At 48.9% G+C, this 21,854-nt stretch overlaps 1 protein-coding gene across 1 annotated transcript; it reads left to right on the forward strand.

Annotated features, from left to right (window-relative positions):
- The first annotated feature begins 13,091 nt into the window (after nucleotides 1-13,091).
- On the forward strand, nucleotides 13,092-21,330 carry SOWAHB (sosondowah ankyrin repeat domain family member B). Its single transcript, XM_077476348.1, has 3 exons — nucleotides 13,092-16,604; nucleotides 18,906-18,961; nucleotides 21,192-21,330. Exon 1 carries the CDS (start codon nucleotides 13,298-13,300, stop codon nucleotides 16,601-16,603), a length of 3,306 nt encoding a protein of 1,101 aa, XP_077332474.1. The 5' UTR covers nucleotides 13,092-13,297; the 3' UTR covers nucleotide 16,604; nucleotides 18,906-18,961; nucleotides 21,192-21,330.
- Nucleotides 21,331-21,854: the final 524 nt, after the last annotated feature.

Here is a 21,854-nt window from a genome sequence, read left to right on the forward strand (position 1 = left end):
AGAAGGAGACTATTTTCAGCTCTGAAACGCGTAGGGTGATCGCCTCTATAGCCGATGATGTATAGCTATGTGTTTTGTTATTATTATTGCTACAAACTCTTATGATATGTATCTACTTTATATTTTTATGTGATTTTAGACACATTTAATAAAGAAAGTTAATTGTTTCTGATTTGTAATTTTTGATTGTACGTGCCAGTAAAGTCCACCATTAGGGGGTCCTTTTGTGTAAAACGAAAGCAATTTTTAGGCCTTGTTTATTTGGAAAGATAACTATTTTTTTTTTTTAGATAAAATCTGTGCCCTTTGCGGGGCCGTCCTTTATAGGCATGCATATTGCATATATCCTCATGCCAGCAGGCTCATTGTTATCTAATGGGACACAGTGGCTTCATGGACATGGCTGCTGTGTTCCAATATGACATCTGTGCAGGTGCGGGTCCCAAAACACACAGAAGGTAAGAAAGAGATGTCATATAGGGACACATCAGCTGTGTCCCTATATGACATCTCTGCAGGTGTAAGTCCCCAAACACACAAAAGGTAAGACACAGATGTCATAGCTGTGTCCCTATATGACATCTGTGCAGGTGCGGGTCCCAAAACACACAGAAGGTAAGACACAGATGTCATAGCTGTGTCCCTATATGACATCTCTGCAGGTGTAAGTCCCCAAACACACAGAAGGTAAAACACGGATGTCATATTGGGAGTCCCCGCTGTCACCATACAATAGCGCAGTGGGGGAGATCCCTGTTTCCACATTGCTTGTGTGGATGTGAAAATCTATCACATTAGTCTCTCGGTTATGAAAGTGAACATTTTCTTTGCATTACTTTAGTTTTTCTAAGAGCAGCTACACTACTGCCTGTCCAATCTCTAATAGCTGTGCAAGCCTACAACTTAATGGGTAACAGAAAGTATTAGTGATTAATCTTGTCTCATCAATAGACTCGTGGAGAAGGAGATTAATCACTCCATTGGTCATTTAGAAGACTGCATGGTGACGTCTCCTAATTGAGATTTTTTTCAATTGCTGATATTTGAATAGATTGTGTAGCCTAGTGAAAGTTATGTGTGAGTAGAATTTCAAGCTAAACTCTAGACAGAGTTTAAAAAAAAAAGCAATGCATGAAGAATCTATAAAGTCTAAAAACAAGAAGTATATCAACCTGCTTCAACCTGGGCTTGGTACTCCTCTTGTTTTCAGATGTTTTCTTGTTGCTCAATAAACTTTTTTTTTTGTATTTTTACTCCCATTTTTGTTTTTCTTTTATGTTTTGGAGTAATTTTCTACATAACCCGTGTGCAGTGAAAATAAACAATGCCTGATGTGTAAAGATTTTTATAGACCAGTGCAGCCTAGTGTGGGAAAAGCTTGGTGACCATCAGGCTGTGCACCAACACTCCTGAGCTCATCCTTAATAAGGAACAAGGGAGATTTTAGGCCGCGCACACACGGGCGGATTGTCTGCCCAACTAAGTTCGTCAGACAATCCGACAGACAGTCCGTCCAACATTTGAATGAACGGATTTGACCACACACGATGAACAGACAGTCCGCTGAAAGCTTGCACGATGACGTGTACAGCACGTACGACGGGACTAGAAAAACGACGTCCAATACACTGCAATGCAACCTTCGGTGTGTAAATCCTTTCTGAGCATGCGCCATACTTAGTCCGTCCAACTTGCCTACACATGAGCGGACTGTCCGCTGAAACCAAGTTTGGACAGACAAAACCAAGTTTGGATGGACAAAATTACGGAAATTCCGAAAGACTTAGTCCGCCAGACTGTCCGCTGAAAAAGTCCGCTGAAGCCCACACACGAGCGGATTGTCCGCTGAAACACATTTCAGCAGACTAAGTTGGACAGACAATCCGCCCGTGTGTACGCGGCCTTAGGCTGCATTCAAACCTGCAGTCTTTGAGAGTTTTTCCATTTTTTTACGTGTTTTCATGCTCGATTTTGACATGTTTTTTATGCATAATTGGCACGTTTTTAGACAGCGTTCTTGAGCTTTGGCGTTTTTTTTTTTATTTATTTGCCAATAGAGAAAATTGTCATCTGCTGCATTATTTGTTGCTATGTTTTTCAGCTTTTTTTTTTGATTTTTCAACATCTTTCATTTTTAAATTTTTATTATTAATACACAGATAAATGCAAATAATCATAAAAAATAATAATTACAAGAAAGAATAAATGAATACTATGTAATAATAAAGAATTAATAAGGACTCTGATTCTGTTTACATTGACAGATCCCCATTCTGGCTCTCTGAGGAGCGATCGCCGGTTGCCATCGGACATCACGGCCACCGACCACACGCACTGCGCCTATAGCCCTTGAAGCACCCACCGTACACCTACAGTGATTCGTGCAGGGAAGCCAACCTGCCGCCGTATAACGACGGTGGCTGGTCGGCAAGCTGTTAAAGAAAATAAAATTTAACAGAGTATTTTAAAGCACACCTGTACCTCTGTGCTTATGCAAATGTGCACATGGATCCTGCACTCATACTGTATGTAAACAGTGATTGCACCATAGGCGGGGATCTGTTTGATGAGCTACCCCTTCTGGCTGTATCAGCTCCCCGACTGTAACAGCTCCCTGAGCTGCCCTCTAGCTGTATCAGCCCCTTGAGCTGGCCCCGGCTGTATCAGCTGCCACTGAGCTGCCCCCTGGCTGAATCAGCTGCCACTGAGCTGCCCCCTGGCTGAATCAGCTGCCTCTGAGCTGCCCCCCTGGCTGTATCAGCTGCCCCCTTGGCTGTATCAGCTTCCCCCTTGGCTGTATCAGCTTCCCCCTTGGCTGTATCAGCCACCCCCCTGGCTGTATAAGCTGCCCTCTGAGCTGCCCCCTGGCTGTATCAGCTACCCTCTGAGCTGTCTCAGCTGCCCCCTGGCTGTATCAGCTGCCCCCTGAGCTGTATTAGCTGTCCTCTGAGCTGTATCAGCTGCTCCCTGGCTGTATCAGCTGCCCTCTGAGCTGTAGCAGCTGTCCCTTGGCTTCAGCAGCTGCCCTCTGAGCTGTGTCAGCTGCCCCCTCACTGTATCATCTGCCCCTGGGCTGACCCCATGGCTGTATCAGCTGCCCTCTGAGCTGTATCAGCCCCTTGAGCTGCCCCCGGACTGTATCATCTGCCCTCTGAGCTGCCCCCTGTCTGTATCGGCCACCCCCTGGCTGTATCAGCTACCCCTGGCTGTATTAGCCCCCTGAGCTGCCCCCTGGTTGTATCAGCTGCCCCCTTGCTGTATCAGCCCCCCTGAGCTGCCCCCCTTGCTGCTTGGCTGTATCAGCTGCCCCCCTGGCTGTATCAGCTGCCCCTTGGCTGTATCAGCTTTCCCCTTGGCTGTATCAGCTTTCCCCTTGGCTGTATCAGCTTTCCCCTTGGCTGTATCAGCTTCCCCCTTGGCTGTATCAGCCGCCCCCCTGGCTGTATCAGCCGCCCCCCCTGGCTGTATCAGCCGCCCCCCCTGGCTGTATCAGCCGCCCCCCCTGGCTGTATCAGCCGCCCCCCTGGCTGTATCAGCTGCCCTCTGAGCTGCCCCCTGGCTGTATCAGCTACCCTCTGAGCTGTCTCAGCTGCCCCCTGGCTGTATCAGCTGCCCCCTGAGCTGTATTAGCTGTCCTCTGAGCTGTATCAGCTGCTCCCTGGCTGTATCAGCTGCCCTCTGAGCTGTAGCAGCTGTCCCTTGGCTTCAGCAGCTGCCCCCTCACTATATCAGCTGCCCATGCTGTATCAGCTGCCCCCTGAGCTGTATCAGCCCCCTGTCTGTATCATCTGCCCCTGGGCTGACCCCATGGCTGTATCAGCTGCCCTCTGAGCTGTATCAGCCCCTTGAGCTGCCCCCGGACTGTATCATCTGCCCTCTGAGCTGCCCCCTGTCCGTATCAGCCACCCCCTGGCTGTATAAGCCACCCCCTGGCTGTATCAGCTACCCCTGGCTGTATTAGCCCCCTGAGCTGCCCCCTGGTTGTATCAGCTGCCCCCTTGCTGTATCAGCCCCCCTGAGCTGCCCCCCTTGCTGTATCAGACCCATGAACTGCCCCCTTGGCTGTATCAGCTGCCCCCCTGGCTGTATCAGCTGCCCCTTGGCTGTATCAGCTGCCCCCCTGGCTTTATCAGCTGCCCCTGAGCTGTATCAGTCCCCCTGAGCTGCCCCCTTGCTGTATCAGCCCCCTGGCTATATCAGCTGCCCCCTGAGCTGCCATCTGAGCTGTATCAACTCCCCCCTGGCTTGCCCTCTGAGGTGTATCAGCTGCCCCCTGGCTGTATCGGCTGCCCTCTGAGCTGCAGCAGCTGCTCCCTGGCTGTATCAGCTGCCCTTGAGTTATATCAGCCCCCTAAGCTGACTCATGGCTGTATCAGCTGCCCCCTGAGCTGCCACCTGGCTGTATCAGCTTCTAACTGAGCTGCCCCCTGGCTGTATCAGCTGCCCTCTGAGCTTTATCAGCTGCCTCCTGGCTGTATCATGTGCCCCATGAGCTGCCCCGTGGCTGTATCAGCTGCCCCCTGAGCTGTATCCGCCCCCTGAGCTTCCCCCTAGCTGTATCAGCTGCCCCTGAGCTGTATCAGCCCCCCCAGCTGCCCCTGTTATGGCGATTTTTACCTACCTCACTTATACGCTTAATGATACATAACATAAGTGATTAAAACCTTTTATCTATATATGAATCAACCAATGCGGTTGCAGCTATAACCCATGAAATCAATAAGGAATGGTAATGGTGCTAAAATACAAAGATCTAATTTATTTATACAGAAAAGAAACGTTAGAATAATCGGATATTACCAAATATAACATAGTGATGTTACAAATACAGTGTTGCCAGTCTATAAAGATAATTAACCACCTCAATACCAGGCACTTAAACACCTTCCTGCCCAGACCAATTTTGAGCTTTCAGCACTCTCGCACTTTTGCTGCGTACACACGATCAAACAAGCTGGTGGAAAAGTCCGGCAAACTGAAGTCCGCCAGACAATCCCCCCCGTGTGTAGCCTCCGGCATACTTTTTTGACCCGAAAGTACGGCGGACTTAGAAAATAGTTTTACACTCCAATCTTCCCACCGGACTCGCATTTCGGCGGACAATCCGGCCGTGTGTATGCCAGTCCGCCGTACTTTTGAAATGAACGGACTTTTCCCACCCGGAGAAAAGTCCGCTCATTTCGAGCGGGTCTCCAGGTAGGCGGGGCCCGCAAAGGATACGTAGCTGGCCCCGCCGCCTGGTATAGACTTATAGGGGAACCCCAACGCCGAAAAAATCGGCGTGGGGGTCCCCCCAGGCCCACATCAGACCCTTGTCCGAGCACGCTACCCGGCCGGCCAGGAAAGGGGGGGGATGAGCGAGCGCCCCCTCCCCCTCCTGAGCCGTACCAGGCCGCGTGCCCTCAACATGGGGGGTGCCTTGGGGAAGGGGGACCGCGCGGCCCCCCCACCCCAAAGCACCTTGTCCCCATGTTGATGAGGACAAGGGCCTCTTCCCGACAACTCTGGCCGTTGGCTGTCGGGGTCTGCGGGCGAGGGGCTTATCGGAATCCAGGAGCCCCCTTTAATAAGGGGGCCCCCGGATACCGTCCCCCCACCCTATGTGAATGAGTATGGGGTACAATGTACCCCTACCCATTCACCTGTGAAAAAAAGTACAAAAAAAAACACAACACAGAAGATAAAATAATTTATTGCACAGCTCCGGGGGTCTTCCGTCTTCGGGGGTCTTCTCGCCGGACTCCTCCGCTATCTTCTTGTAGCTCTTTTGCTAGCGGAGGAGCCCGGCATTCTTCTTCGTCGCCGCGGCCTCTTCTTCCGACTTCGGGGGTCTTGTCCCCCTCTTCGGTTCTTCTGCCGGGCCACCGTGCCTTCTTATAGCTCTTTTACAGGCGGTGGCCCGGTCTTCTGTCGCCGCCGCCGCCTTCCCTTCTTCTTCTTCTTCTCCTTCTTCTCCTGGAGATGTTGACTCGAAGCTCTCTCCGGCCGCAATGCCAGGGACGTGCTGCGCGGGGACTTATATAGGGACAAGGGGCGGGGTCATCGGTTGATGTCACATGGGTTGAGGTCACATGGCGACAGTCCCAGCATCCTCCGGGACTGTGACATCGTAAGGGGGCGGGGTCACCATGTGACATCAACCCATGTGACATCAACCGATGACACCACCCCTTGTCCCTATATAAGTGGCCGCGCAGCGCGTCCCTGGCATTGCGGCCGGAGAGAGCGTCAAGTCAACATCTCCAGGAGAAGGAGAAGAAGAAGAACGGAAGGCGGCGGCGGCGGCGACAGAAGAGGGGGAAAAACCGAAGAGGGGGACAAGACCCCCAAAGTTGGAAGAAGAGGCCGCGGCGACGAAGAAGAATGCCGGGCTCCTCCGCTAGCAAAAGAGCTACAAGAAGATAGCGGAGGAGTCCGGCAAGAAGACCCCCGAAGACGGAAGACCCCCGGAGCTGTGCAATAAATTATTTTATCTTGTGTGTTGTGTTTTTTTGTACTTTTTTTCACAGGTGAATGGGTAGGGGTACATTGTACCCCATACTCATTCACATAGGGTGGGAGCCGGTATCCGGGGGCCCCCTTATTAAAGGGGGCTCCTGGATTCCGATAAGCCCCTTGCCCGCAGACCCCGACAACCAATGGCCAGGGTTGTCGGGAAGAGGCCCTTGTTCTCATCAACATGGGGACAAGGTGCTTTGGGGTGGGGGGGCCGCGCGGCCCCCCTTCCCCAAGGCACCCCCCATGTTGAGGGCACGTGGCCTGGTACGGCTCAGGAGGGGGGGGCACTCGCTCGCCCCTCCTTTCCTGGCCGGCCGGGTAGCGTGCTCGGACAAGGGTCTGTTGTGAACTTGGGGGGGACCCCCACACCGATTTTTTTCGGCGTTGGGGTTCCCCTTTAAGTCCATACCAGGTGTCGGGGCCAGCGGCGTCTCCTTCACGGGCCCCGCCTACCTGGAGAAGCGCTCGAAATGAGCGGACTTTCCTCCGCGTGTGTGGGCGAGTCCGTTCATTTCAAAAGTAGGGCGGATAGTACGGCGGACTTAGTACGCCGTATTAGTCCGCTGAAAAAGTGCCGTGTGTGGGCAAGTAGCCCGTTCGGAAAGTCCGACGGACAGTCTGGCGGGAAGTCCGCCAGTGTAAGTCCGTCGGACAGACGGCTACGTGTGTACGCGGCTTTTGAATGACAATTGCACGCTCATGCTACACTGTACCAAAATGAAATTTTGATCATTTTTTTCCTCACAAGTAGAGCTTTATTTTGGTGGTATTTGATCACCTCTACGGTTTTTATTTTTTGCTAAACAAATAAAAAAAGACTGAGTTTTTTTTGTTTCAGTTTCAAAACTTTGTAAATAAGTACGTTTTCTCCTTCACTGATGGGCACTGATGGGTCTGCACTGACGGGCACTGATAAGGCGGCACGGATGGGCACTGATGAGGTGGCACCAATGAAGTGGCACTGATGAGGTGGCATTGATGGGCACTGATAGGCGGCACTGATGGGCACTGATAGGTGGCACTGATGGGTGACACAGATGGACACTGATAGGTGGCACAAATTGGCACTGATAGCTGGCACTGATTGGCATCCATTGTGGGCACTGACTGGCATCCCTGGTGGTCTAGGGTGGTATACCAGGTGCTGGGCATCCCTGGAGGTCTGGTGGCGTCCCTGGTGGTCCAGAGTGGGCATCCTCGGGGGGCTGCGCTGATAATCGATCAGCACAGACCCCCCTGTCAGATGAGCAGCCGATCGGCTCTCCTCTACTCGCGTCTGACAGCCCCAAGTGAGGAAAGGCCGATCAACAGCTCTTCCTATTTACACTGTGATCAGCCGTGATTGGACACAGCTGATCGCATGGTAAAGAGTCTGCGTCAGAGACTCTTTACCGAGATCATAGTTGCGGGGTGTCAGACTGATAAACCGCAACAACGATCGACGTAATGCGCGCCCTCGGGGGTACGCAGCGGCTCACAATCCTGAGGACGTCATATGATGCCCAGTCAGGATTTTGAAACCACTTTTCAGCCGTCATTCGCCTATAGGGCGGGCGGCAAGTGGTTAATGCAAAAAGGAGATATGGTTACAATTGACGTACACATGCTATCAAGGTATTAAGGCAAATCCTAGGATAGAAAAAGTTAGAGAAAAGAAAAGAGGCATAAGATAATACAGATACATTACCTAGACAGCCCTCACGTGACCATACTTGCAAGGGTGGGGGGGCACACCAAGGGGAAGAGACCGTGTGTAGCTCTCTGTACTGCTTTTATACCCCCCTCCGCCCCTACATGTTCAACCCCCCCCCCCCCCCCCAACCCTGTCATTGTTCCAAATTTGCATCAAATTCTGATTGGCTGTAATTTCAAGCCTAGTTTGGTCATCATGCTTCTCACATAAGCATTACCTATTCGTTTTTGACCTGCACCATAAGGAGCTTTTCCATTTTTTCTTATGTCCACCCCGGGTTCGATTGAGCTTATTTTGCACAGATCATCAACCTCCAGACGTCTCCCCTATTGGGTGGAGGTGCCATCCTTTTTTTGAGAGCCATTTGAATCCAAGAACTTTGGTTGGATCAATACCGTTGAATGGAACTACCTCGTTTAGAGCAGTGTTGCCAACCGTCAGTATTTTTACTGCCAGCCAGTAAAAAAACAGGCAATTTTCTCCTGCCAGTAAAAGGTTGCTAGTAAAAAATATGACTGTGACGCTCAGCTTGGTCCGGATCCATCTGGGACCATCCCAGTGCTTGCTACAGTGTGATTGGGCGGCTCTGGCGGAGGCGGTGCCTGAGCATTTCATGTGATGTCATGGTGCAATGGAGTCAAGCAGAGCGGTCAGAGGCACGTGTGCGGGTCTGCCTATGGGAGCAAGGCAGGCTGGGACCAGGATTGTCAGTGCTGCTTAGACTGGAGTGGACTGGAGGGACCACTTGGCTTGGAGGGAGACTGTCACTGTGACTCAGGAGGGGACATGTCATGTCGGTGAGGTGCCATCATCTGTGCTGCTGCACACTGCTTTCAGTGTCACAGTGAGAGTCACTTTCATGTGTGTGTGCCGGCCCATTCTAATATCTTGGCCTCCTGAGTTCGGTCCCTGAGCTATATACTTACTATATCAAAAATAAAATAAGAAATATGTTTTTTCCTTATTATCTACCTTAAATCATATTGCTAATTGCATATTGTATTTGTTTGTAGCCTAAATGCTCTAATTTGCACTTAAAACTGTAATTTTGTACCTTTTGGAAATGCCAGTAAAAACTTGGCTGTGCCAGTAAATTTTGGGTGTTGTGTCAGTAAATTTCAATCTGGTAGGTTGGCAACACTGGTTTGGAGTGACCTTCTCCCTGTCAACTCTTAACTCCGAGGCATTCAGGCTATACAAGCCTGATTGACCCACTGCCGCTGGTAAGTGGGTCCACCTTATCCGGTAAGAGTACCCATCTATACTCCATACAGAGGATTTCTTTGTTTCAACAGCTTCACAGCTAGTCACATATTGTTTGCACTATCATCAGATTTCATTGAGGATTTACAAGATGGACAGCAGTTCCTCTCATGTTTATTTGAACTCTCACATTCTTTTGTTCACATATGTGAACATCGGACTTTCACTTTTGCATGTTTATAACACATTTATATGTTTCACGTATTCATTATTTCAGTGTATTGCTGTCTTATATTTAGAGCTACGCTTTGGATTTTCACATTTTGTTTGGACTTTCGTTTTAGTGTTAGCAGCTTTTTGTCACATTTGGGTTTAGTGCAGTCATTTCGCCAATCCTTTCTACATTTGTATCAGCTGCCCCCAGGCTATATCAGATGCCCCCTGAGCTATATCAGCCCCCCGGCTGTATCAGCTGTCCCATGGCTTTTTCAGCTACCCCCTGAGCTGCCCCATGGCTGTATCAGCTGCCAACTGAGCTGCTCCCTGGCTATATCAGCTGCCCTCTGAGCTGTATCAGCTGCCCCCCCTGGCTGTATCAGCCACCCCCTGACTTTATCAGCTGCCCCCCAACTGTATCATGTGCCACCCCCTGGTTGTATCAGCTGCCCCCTGAGCTGTATTAGCCCCCTGAGCTGTCCCCGGCTGTATCAGCTGCCCTCTGAGCTGAATCAGCTGCCCTCCGGCTGTATCAGCCACCCCTTGACTGTTTTAGCTGAACCCTGAGGTGTATCAACCCCCTGAGCTGCCCCCTTAGCTGTATCAGCTGCCATCCAGCTGTTTCAGCTGCCCCCCGGCTGTACAAGCTGCCCCCTGAGCTGTATAAGCTGCTCTCTGGCTATACATGCTGCCCTTGAGCTGTACCAGCTGCCCCCTGGCTGTACCAGCTGCCCCCTGAGCTGTATCAGCTACCCCCTGAGCTGTATCAGCTGCCCTCTGGCTATATAAGCTGCCCTTGAGTTGTATCAGCTGCCCCTTGAGCTGTATCAGCTGCCCCCTGGCTGTATAAGCTGCCCCTGAGCTGTATCAACCCCCCTGACTAGCCCCCTTGCTGTATCAGCCCCCTGGCTCTATCAGCTGCCCTCTGAGCTGTATCAGCTGTCCCCTGACTGTATCATGTGCCCCCTGAGCTGCCCTCTAGCTGTATCAGCTACCCCCTGAGCTGCCCCCCTGGCTGTATCAGCTGCCCCCTGAGGTGTATCAACCCCCTGAGCTGCCCCCTGGCTGTATCAGCTGCCGCCTGGATGTATCAGCTTCTCCCTGGTATCAGCTGCCCCCTGAGCTGTATCAGCTGCCCCCTGACTGTTTTAGCTGCCCCCTGAGCTGTATCAGAAACCTGAGCTGCCCCCTGGCTGTATCCGCTGCCCTCTGAGCTGTATCAGCTGGCCCCTGGCTGCATCATCTACCCCCCCCCCCCCTGGCTGTATCAGCCAACCCCTATTTTAGCTGCCCCTGAGTTGCATCAGTCCCCTGAACTGCCCCCTTGGCTCTATCAGCTGCCCCCTGCAGTGTATCAACCCCCTGAGCTCCCCCCTGGCTGTATCAGATGCCCCTGAGCTGTATCAGCTGCTCCTTAAGCTGTATCCGCTCCCTGAGCGCCCCCCTGGCTGTATTACTTGCCCCCTGGCTGTATCAGCTGCCCCCTCTGGCTGTATCAGCCACCCCTGAGCTGCAGCAGCCCCCTGAGCTGCCCCTGGTTGTATCAGCTGCCAACTGAGCTAGCCCCTGGCTGTATCAGCTTCCCTCTGAGCTGTATCAGCTGCCCCCCCCCCCCCATCAGTATCAGCACTGGTTGACAATGATGGACACTGATGAGGCTGCACTGATAGGTGGCACTAATGGGCTCTGATAGGCAGCACTGAGAGGTGGCATTGATGGGCGGCACTGATAGGCAATAGTAGACGGCACTGATAGGTAGCACTGATAGGTGACACTGATGGTGAGGCACTGATAGGTAGAATTGATTGGCAGCACTGGTGGACAATGATGGGCACTGATGAGGCTGCACTGATAGGTGGCACTAATGGGCTCTGATAGGCAGCACTGAGAGGTGGCATTGATGGGCAGCACTGATAGGCAATGGTAGACGGCACTGACAGGTGACACTGATGGTGAGGCACTAATTGGCAGCACTGACAGGCAGGGCTGGTGCAAGGATTTTTGACACCCTAGGCGAAACCTCATTTTGCCGCCCCTGGCTCCACCGCTGACTCCATCCCCTTTTCCCTGCCCATGTATACCCCATCTTTTTTAATGAAGCGCCCATCAAATGAAGCATCACCATCACCCATCAATGCAGCCTCACCAGCGCCCATCAATGCAGCCAACCAGCACCCATCAATGCAGCCTACCAACACTCATCAATGCAGCCTACCAACGCCCATCAATGCAGCCTACCAACGCCCATCAATGCAGCCTATCAATTCAGCCTGCCAACGCCCATCAATGCAGCCTACCAACACCCATCAATGCAGCCTACCAATGCTCATCAATGCGGCCTACCAGTGCCCATCAATGAATGTTTGCTTGCTTCCATTCATTCGGGAGTCGGACCACAGACACAGTCCTCTGCCGCCGCTGCACCTCTGACACTATGTGCAAAGGCGGCTGCCTGCTGATGCTTGCTGCAGAGAGAAGAGAGTAGGAACACCAGTGGCCCGGCGCCCCAGGCAGAAGTGCGCCCTAGGCGGCTGCCTAGTTTGCCTAGTGGTAGCACCGGCCCTGCTGACCGGTAGCATTGATTGCCAGCACTGGTGGGCAATGATGGGCACTGATAGGTGCCACTGATTAGCTGCACTGGCAGGTACCGAGGCAGGGACCGATGTCCCTGTAACTGAAGCTGGTTACCGGTTTTCAGTTTCTTTCCTTGTGCTGAAAAAAATGACGACTGCACAAAAAACATAAAACCAAATTGTAACCGCTACTATTTCATTCTCCAGGGCCTCTGCTTTGAGAAAATATATAATGTTTAGAGCTTCGAAGTCCATTTCTAGAAAAAAAATCTGAATTTGTGATATATTTGTGATAATTTGTGATATATTGGTGATAATTTGTGATATACTTGTGATTATTTGTGATGTATTTGTGATACTTTGTGATGTATTTGTGATACTTTGTGATATATTTGTGATACTTTGTGATGTATTTGTGATATATTTGTGATAATTTGTGATGTATCAAAAATTGCCCAGGTAGTCAAGTGATGAAGTAAAGCCTTTAGTATGTATTTTGCCTCACAAAGAAGAAGCAGGCAGTGGCAGTGGTGATATGGAGCCGTTGCCTGCCATTGGCTGCCATGCCTTGGTGATAGTACCTCACAGAAGGTGTGGGAGGAGCTGAGTGTGCCTCCGCCTTCCTCTCACCTCGCTGTGTCTCTAGGACTGATAGTGGAAATAGAGAGCAGTGCGGGCTCCTCATGTATACACGTCAGCGGGCTCTATGATAAGCGCACACTCACACATGGTGACTGAAGCCCGCGCACCTTGCCGTACCTAGCACTGAGGAATTCCTCCGTACCATTCCCGCTCCTGGCCACTCCCCCTGGGCTCAGCCGACCCTCCCCTCGCTCTGACACGCCCCCAGTTGATGGGCGATTGTGTCGGTGCTTCGCCCAGATGGGAGGGAATTGTTATTCATTGCGGGGGCTGGAGGGAGAGAAGAGGGTGGAGATGGGTGTTGGGGAAGCAAAGGCCACCGTGTGCCCTTCATGTGGGAGGGAAGAGGAGGAGGAGCCGGCTGAGCAGGTGGAAGTTAGGTGTGGAGGTTGAAGTTGCGCCGCTCACATCCAAGCCCGGGGCTGTGCTGGCCGTCACCATGCCCTGAGCTGTGCCCGGCAAAGGTGTGAGCATGGCCAAGGAGCTGAGCCAGGAGGAGGTACTGGACTTCTTGTGCCAGGGCGGAGGGAAGGTGCCCAATGCCTCGCTGGTAGCACACTTCAAGCACTTCTTGAGGGACCCCAAGGTGGCCGGCGATCAGCTCCTGAAGCGCAGGGACAGGTTCAAGCGTTATGTCAACTCGGTGGCCGTGGTGAAGCAGGAGGGAGCTGTCAAGTATGTGGTGCTCAGGAGCCGCTATAGAGATCTGCTGGGTGAGGAGCTGTCACCGGCAATCCCCGGACACCACGAGACGGCGATCGGCAACAATAGAGAGGACGAGGAGATCGGCTCTCAGGTGATTGGAGGGGGATGGAGCAGACAGGAGGAGGCATATCCTCGGGGGGAGCCTGCATTCACTGATCATCAACGGGGGGCACCCATGACTTACAATGACCCCGATTGGAATGGTCATGGGGCTTCTGATGGCAAAATCCGGCATGGACAATCGTATACCGAGCCAGAAATGAGACTGCCTTCATCTCAGCCCCTCTCCTCATCATCTGGAGATCAGCAGTCTACAGCACCCCTGAGCAAGACCTCATCATCTGTGAACAATGCCTATCTACCAAGCAATGATACCTTTTCACATGGCAACATCCAGCTATTGCCTTCCAGCCGGACTTTTTCACAACAATCCAGTGATGCCTCCTTGTCCACTATGAAGACCACCTCATCACCTCCTGATACTTACATGACCTCCACAAAGAACTTTCCTTCATCAGCTGATACTTCCATACCCTCCACCAATACCTCCTCTTCACAAGGTAATACTTTCATACCCTTCACCAAGAACTCATCACCCAGCAATACGTCCATACCCTCCACCAATATCTCCGCACCTGGTATTACTTCTATATCCTCTACCGATACCTCCTCCTCACTAGGTAATCCTTCCATACCTTCCACCAATACCTCTTCACCTTGTAATACTCCCATTCCTTTCACCAAGAACTCATCACCCAGTGATACCTCCCTGTCTACCATGAAGACCACCTCTTCAGCTCCTGATACTTGCATGTCCTCCACCAAGAACTCTTCTTCACCAGCTGATGCTTCCATAATCTTCATCAAGTTCTCCTCTTCACCTGGTAATACTTTTATACCCTCCACTGATACCTCCTCACCTGCTAATACTCCAGTATCCTTCACCAAGAACTCCTCTTCACCCAGTAATAGGTCCACGGCCTCCATCAGGACCCACTCCTCTCCCAGTGATACTTACATACCTTCCACCAGGACATCCTCACCCACTAGTGATACCTCCATACCCTCCACCAAGACCTCCTCACAGTCCAGTGATACTCCCATACCCCTCAACAAGACCACCTTACCCCCCAGTAATAGCTATATACCCCTCAACAAGACCACCTTACCCCCCAGTAATAGCTATATACCCAACAAGACCACCTCACCCCCCATTAAGGCTCCTACAAAGACCTCTGAACCATTTAGTAGCACTTCATCTCATTACAGCAAGGATTATTACCCTGCAGACAACCTTTCAGCACCTTTATCTAAGACTTCTTCATTTTGTTCCCTTGCTCAACCCCATTCAGTGCCCCAGTCACCCTCCCCAGGGGCCAGTGAGCACTGGAGACCCCTATCTGGTGGGGACCACAGGACAGAAACCACTAATCCTGTTCTTGTAAATGAAAGCTGCAGGGGTCAGCAAGAGCAAAGACTTGGCTGCACTGAGATCCAGACCCCAAATTTTGAGATGAATGGTACATTTCCCCAGGGGGTGCATTCAGAACAGCTGGATAATCCCAAGTATATAAATGAACAGCAAAGACATGGCTTTTATGAGGATCTGGCAGCTTCCTCTCCTTCCAGGTACATGAACAGTACACACCCTTCCTCCTCCCTGCTGCTCCCTCTTGAATCAAGTATCGCTCCTCTAAATGTGCAGCTGGAGGAATACGAGGCAGCCAGTCCATGCCCCTCACCACCTTTACTACTTAACGATATGCGTGACTTGTGGATGTGCCAAATGCCTGTGTTTAAAAGTATAAGGTGCCAACTGTCTTTGCAGGACATGGAAGACTTTGTTGATCAGGAAAGCTGTGGTAGTGAGGGGAGCGACAGCGGTGAAGGGGGAGACTGTGACACTGAGCACAAGGATGATGAAGACTTTTCCAGTGATTCAAACACTGAAAAATACACTCAGTACATAGAGCATAAATGTGAAAACACTAATAGATGTCCTCCTAACAGAAAATTCCTTAGCATTATTGAACAATATAGCAAGCTGCAAAGTGGGGACCTGCTGGGAGCCAAAGATACTCTAGTGGATTGCGAACCCGAACCTGACGTGCCAGCTGAAAACAAGAAGTCCCCTTATGTTGCTAAATCCTTTCTCACTGATCAAGCACCCATCTTGTTTGAGTTGGCTAGACATCCTCCAAAGCACAGGGCGAGTTCTCGCTTTCGAGAATTAATGTCTTCCTCAGATGATGAACTAATTGATAGGGATTTCAGTAGGAGGAGGCGCCCATCGCGCACTAAGAGACCTCCTGATATTGTTGTGGTTCCTCCACGACCTGACGTGGACTTGCTTTTATTAACAAAGCCTGTGAGCAATTACAAGCTTACTGTAAAGCTTGCAGACCAAAAAGAGCATCAAGCACAGTATGGACCAAAATCATATGAGGATTTTTTGCTCAAAAAGTCTTTTAATTACAAATCATCAACAGTACCCTTGGATCCTGCAGAGCATGACTGGATTGTTAAGTCAGCTTCTGGGTCTTGGCTTCAGGTCTATGGATTGTTTAATCAAGACCCCCAACTGGCTTTACGAAAAGATTTCATCTCCGGTAACACAGTTCTGCACTGGTTTGCCAAGCACGGTGCAATTGAGATGTTCCATAAATTTGTAGTGGGTGCCAGAAAGGCAGGGGTTGAAATAGATTTTAACATCAAGTCTAACGGTGGATACACACCTTTGCACATTGCTGCTATTCATGGCCATCAAAACGTGGCTGCCATGTTAGTAGAAAAACTCAGAGTAAATGTGAAGTTGAGGGACAACAGTGGAAAGAGGGCCTGGCAATACCTGAGCTGCAACACATCTGGGGAGGTATGGAGGCTTTTAGGAGCCCCTAAGGGGAAAACCATATTTGCTTCTCGCACCTTAAATACCACTTATATAAACACACAGAACAAGTCGAGTCAGATAAATAGAAAAACGTCATTGGCAGCTTTTCTTAAACCTCAGCATCAAAAATGGAAAGCAAACAATCATCCTGTATTAATGGAAAGAGAAATCTACAGTGACTGAGGTAGGGTCAGTTTGGAAACTGACTGGGGATGCAAAAGAAAGTAGAGTATTTTGTTACTATGACAACAGCTTATGCTTCCTGCCCTGCATGCTTTGCTGCCTTGTAATTCTTACTGGGTCATTGGTGCAGACAGGAAGAGGGACCAGTACAATCCAAGGTTCTCCAGGCAAAGACACTCATGCCATGGTAACAGTTACATCTTCCTTCTACACCGCCCTACAGCCTGCTCTCAGATACTCTTGCAGTTGATTTCTGGGGCCAGGACATTATCATGGATGGGGCTCAAGACAAATGCCCACAATGTTCCGCCAACTACAGTCCTAGACTGTGAAAAGTCAGCTAAGCTTATGTGATGTGTAGGAATAATATCTTAATGGGCTTCCATCTTTTTTTAAAAATTCTGTACCGATTGTTTAATATCAAACTTTCCATGCACTTAAAGCTGATATACATGTTTCATGTCATTTTAAATTGTTTGTGGTCCAAACAAACTATTGCTTCAGTAAGTGCTGCTGGGTCCCTGAGCACTGTATGTACTGCATGTAACTTCAGCTACATACATTGCCAGTTTCCGGTTGTGAGACAGAGACTTCCTGTCTCACACCCTGAGCAAAATAGTCAGCGGCACTTGGCTATTCATAGGCAGCTTTGTATTCTTTGAATAGAATGCTTCTTCTGGCTGAGTCTGAAAGCATGACCTCATCAGCTCACCCCTCCAACTCAGCCAATCAGAGGAAGCTTTGTCTTTATTCACAAAATACAAAGCTGCCTATGAATGGCTGGCTGACTGCTGCTCAAACCGACTCCGAGTGTGAAATGGGAAGTCTGTCTCACAGCTGGTACCTACCACTATGTGCTGTATGTAGCTGATGTTACATGCAGTACATAGATTGTTTTGGGACACTGCCGCATTTGGTGAAGCAAATTAGTTTGTTTCGACCAGCTTGGTCCAAACAAACTATTTAAAGTGACAGGAAAGGTGAACATCACCTTTTTTTTTTTTTTAAACAATTTTTTGATCAGGTTATTTTTAGGGTTGCAAGGAAGAGCTAATTTCTTGAGACTGCACAACAACCACCTTATTTGTCAGTTGCAATATATTGTATCCATAAGTGTCTTACAGCATAACAAATGTTTTATCTCATTCGTTAGGTCAGAAAAGTTTACTGTAGCACAAACCTAGCCTTTTTATTGATGCAAAAAATGTACATAGCAGCAGATGGGTCTAATCTCTCCTGTTGTCAGGCTAATACACTGTAGTTCCGTGTAATTCATCTATGTCTTTTCCATTTACAACAGTCAGGTATAGTCTGCAAAATGACTGTTAGCTATTCATTACTTGATGTTGGCTTTTGTTGACTCCTGTATTATACTGTGATATGAAACCAAAGTAAATATATTTTGTTGGCAAAGGAAATGTTGGATCTTTTTCAGTGGCAATAATACTTTGGACGATATTATAGTAGATATTACGAGCCTTATTCATAAAGCATCCCGGTAAAGATTGTTGATTTTCAAAAAATCGATTTTTAGAGGAATCCAGTGAGATTTGCAAATGTAAAAAAAAACAAACAGGTCTTTATCCGTGTGTTAGAGCTGAACTCCAAGAAAAGTAAAATTCCTCATTTGTAACTGGGCTGTGCCCTCTCTGCAAGGGTTAACTGCCTGTGTATGCCTAGTAGACCAGGCAATCTAGTTTTACTTACCTGATCCTCTGTTTTTGCAGGCTCTTTTGTGCTGCTAGATCGGTACCTGCACTCCGATGGTTAGATGCTTCTGACGTCATCAAGGCTGATGCAGAGACCATAACCCTTGATTGAGCATCAGTATGCAGAGGGACAGTTCACTGCTAGAGCACGGGGATGGGGGGGGGGGGGGAGTGTTGTCTACTGGGGGAGTGGAGGATCAGGTAAGTAAAACAGTTTTTACCATCCCTAGACTAAACATGCAGTTAACCATTGCAGTGGGGCTGTGCCGACTTTTACTTTTCCCAGAGTTGTGCTTTAAAGCTTCGTTAATAGAGCCTATTGTGAAATAATATGAGGGACCGTTTAACAAACTCTCCCCCCTCCTAACACCTATGCTTGCTAACCTGTAACAAAAAAAAAAAAATGTGTGTATACTTACCTATTTTCAGCCCACTCTGGTCTTGTTTACGTGATCTGGCTGCCATTAGTCAGCCAGTGACTGAAGGAAGAGGAGGGAGAACCGACCACACCTGGGACATTGGAGCCTTTGGGGGATGTCACCGATCCCAAACATTCTCAGCCATTGTCAAGCGTTGTCTTCTCTCCCCTGCAGGCATCATTGGCAGAAACATGGGACTATGTGACTGAACCAGAACAGGCTGAAAACATGTAAGTACATATGTATTTTTTTTTTTTTTTTACACACGTTAATCAGCATAGGTGTTACGGGGGGGAGATGTTTTTGAGAGTAAGGGGTTGAGGCTGGAATTCTTCTTTTTCGTTTTAGCTCTCTGAACTGACATCTATCACAGGACTAGATTGTCCGTTGCTGAATATTAGGTTTTCCAGTTAATGGCTCCTTTTACAGTTAAAGTGATTGTAAAATCTTGTATTTTTCTCCTATAAAAATAAACATGTTATACTTACCTGCTCTGTTGCAGTGGATTTGCACAGAGCAGCCCAGATCCTCCTCTTCTTGGTTCCATTTTCTGTAATCCTGGCACCTCCCTCCCTGTTCAGTGCCCCCATAGCAAGCAGCTTGCATTGGGGTCACCCAAGCAGAGTGAAAGCTCCTTGTATACATTCAGACATGGAGCCCCAGCCCCCTCCCCCCCCTTGATTGGCTAGCTGACATTGACAGCAGTGGGAGCCAATCAGGAAGGAGAATCTTGGACGGCTGACACACTAGTGGACAGAGAGGGGCCTCAGGTAAGTATTAGGGGAGCTGAAGGGGGGGGGGGGGCTACTACACACAGAAGGCTTTTTATCTTAATGCGTCAAACGCATTAAGATAAAAAAAACCTTCTGCATTTACAACCCCTTTTAAATATTTTGAAATTGAGCTACAAGTATAGTTTTCAGCCTACAAGGCCTTAATCCTAATGATTAAAGAGGAAGTCCACCCGAAAAAAAAAATATTAAAAGCCAGCAGCTACAAATACTACAGCTGCTAACTTTTAATAAATGAACACTTTTCCTGGAGTCCAGCAATGTCGGCAGCTGAGGTCGACTAATTGCTGGGCTCTCGGCTGCTGGTGCGCCATTCTCGGTGAGGGAATCGGTAAGTGGAGCGTTGCGGCTTCAGTTCCCTACTGCGCATGCGTGAGCCGCGCAGTCTCTGGGACCCGTGTGTCCCAGTAGACAGCGCGGCGGGACAGGAAGAGGCATAGACTCCCAGGGGAAGTGGGTGCAAATACCTGTCTTAGACAGGTATCTGCACCCCCCCCTCCCCCCTGAAAGGTGCCAACTGTGGCACCGGAGGGGGGGAGGGTTCCGATGAGCGGAAGTTCCACTTTAGGGTGGAACTCCGCTTTAAGGTCTTGTAGGCTGAACTGCGTCAACTGACTGTATTTGTGTATTGTACATTCTGGTATCCTGAAAGAAAAGCAAGATTTTAGAGCGACATTGGTTGTGTGGGTCATCTCTGGATTATTAATCTCAGACGTGTGACTGTGGATCAACCCCCCCCCCCACACACACACACACACACACACACACACACACACACACACACACACACACGCTCCTTTAGTAGAGCATTAAATGGGTTGTAGCGCTGGACTTTCTGTTTGTGTAGTCTGCATACCCCAGGAGGCAAAGGAAAGACACATCATTCACCTAGGCAAATGATGTGCAAGGGGGACGGGGCCAGACAATTTGTTTAGAACAAAAAATTGGGGAAAAAAATACTATCTGCTTAGAGGAACAGATGAGGGTGGAGATGAGGTATCATGTTTTAAAAGGGTGAAGATCTGCATTCATTTTGTAAGCGGGGGGGGGGGGGGGGGGGGAACAAATCCCTGTAATTACAACTTGCAAATGAATGCTGTTTTATCCATGACCATACATTTTAATGCATTCACAGCAAAACTAGAAAAATCTTAGCAGTACTATTTAAATTACTATGCATCTTTTAATACATAATGTATGGCTTTTCTAGCATATTTCCAAGCTAAGAAATGTATTTTAGGCCTAATGCTGGTATCGTAATAACATTACTGCCTTGTGACCTGTTAAAATACCAGCCTGAGTTGTTGCAATAAGGAAATCTAAGTGCATAGGTCATTAGTTTGAAATAGCATTGTGATTTTTGCCTTTTGTATGCTGTAAGTTTCATCTAATTACAGTCATAGCTATTATGATAAGCCTGATTGTTGGTAAACTAAAACATGTTCTCTGTTAAACAGGGTACTGTTTGCAGTTTTACTAATGCATGCAGTAGTTTAAAATGCACAAGTGAGGTCTCGATCTGCTGCTATGTTTGCACTAATCTTGCTGCCAATTAAGGCTATACTGAAGGAATTTGTTCTAGCCAGCATGAAAAAGAATCATTTACTGTGCAAGCCTGTTTCCTTTTTTGGATGTTAAAATAGTGACAAACAGGTATTTCTCTTCCAAGATGTGTTCCAGAGACTCTCCTTTCAAATCAGTGACTTCCCATGGCCAGCAAGTTTACATGAACTGATACTCGGCACAATCAGCAAAACTTGAAATGTATGTGTTTAAAATGTGAATAAACCTTTTTGTATTTTACCGTTGATACAGTTTCAGTGTTTGCATGATTTAATATGCAAGTGTATCAGTGGAGGAAGCCCAGACAGGTCAGTAACTGGTTTGGCAGCTGCTGACTCATCCAAGTTATCAACCTCCATAATGAACATTCAAGGAATGTCAAACAAACAAATGAAGAAATGCTCTAAATATAGTGTACAAGGTCGCTTAGTTAAAGAAAATTATTGAGAAAGCGAGCCAACTGTATAGTCCATGATTGGAACCTATAGCCACATCGTTAAATAGAGCAAGAAAAACAAAGGAGATGCCCCCTGGGACTTTATAGGCATAGGTTGGAAACCAGAGAGGTGCGTAAAGAAGTTAAGCTATTATACTTCTTTACGCATCTCTCTGGTTTCCAACCTATGCCTATAAAGTCCCAGGGGGCATCTCCTTTGTTTTTCCTTAGTTAAAGACCATTATGTGTTATGCCGCATACACACGAGCGGACTGTATGGCGTACTTAGTTCGTCATACAATCCGACGGACAGTCCGTCGTACTTTCGACTGA

This window comes from Lithobates pipiens, unplaced genomic scaffold (assembly GCF_037356315.1).
Source record: "Lithobates pipiens isolate NorthernLeopardFrog02 unplaced genomic scaffold, aLitPip1_a1.2 Scaffold_13, whole genome shotgun sequence".
Classification (NCBI taxonomy): Eukaryota; Metazoa; Chordata; class Amphibia; order Anura; family Ranidae; genus Lithobates; species Lithobates pipiens.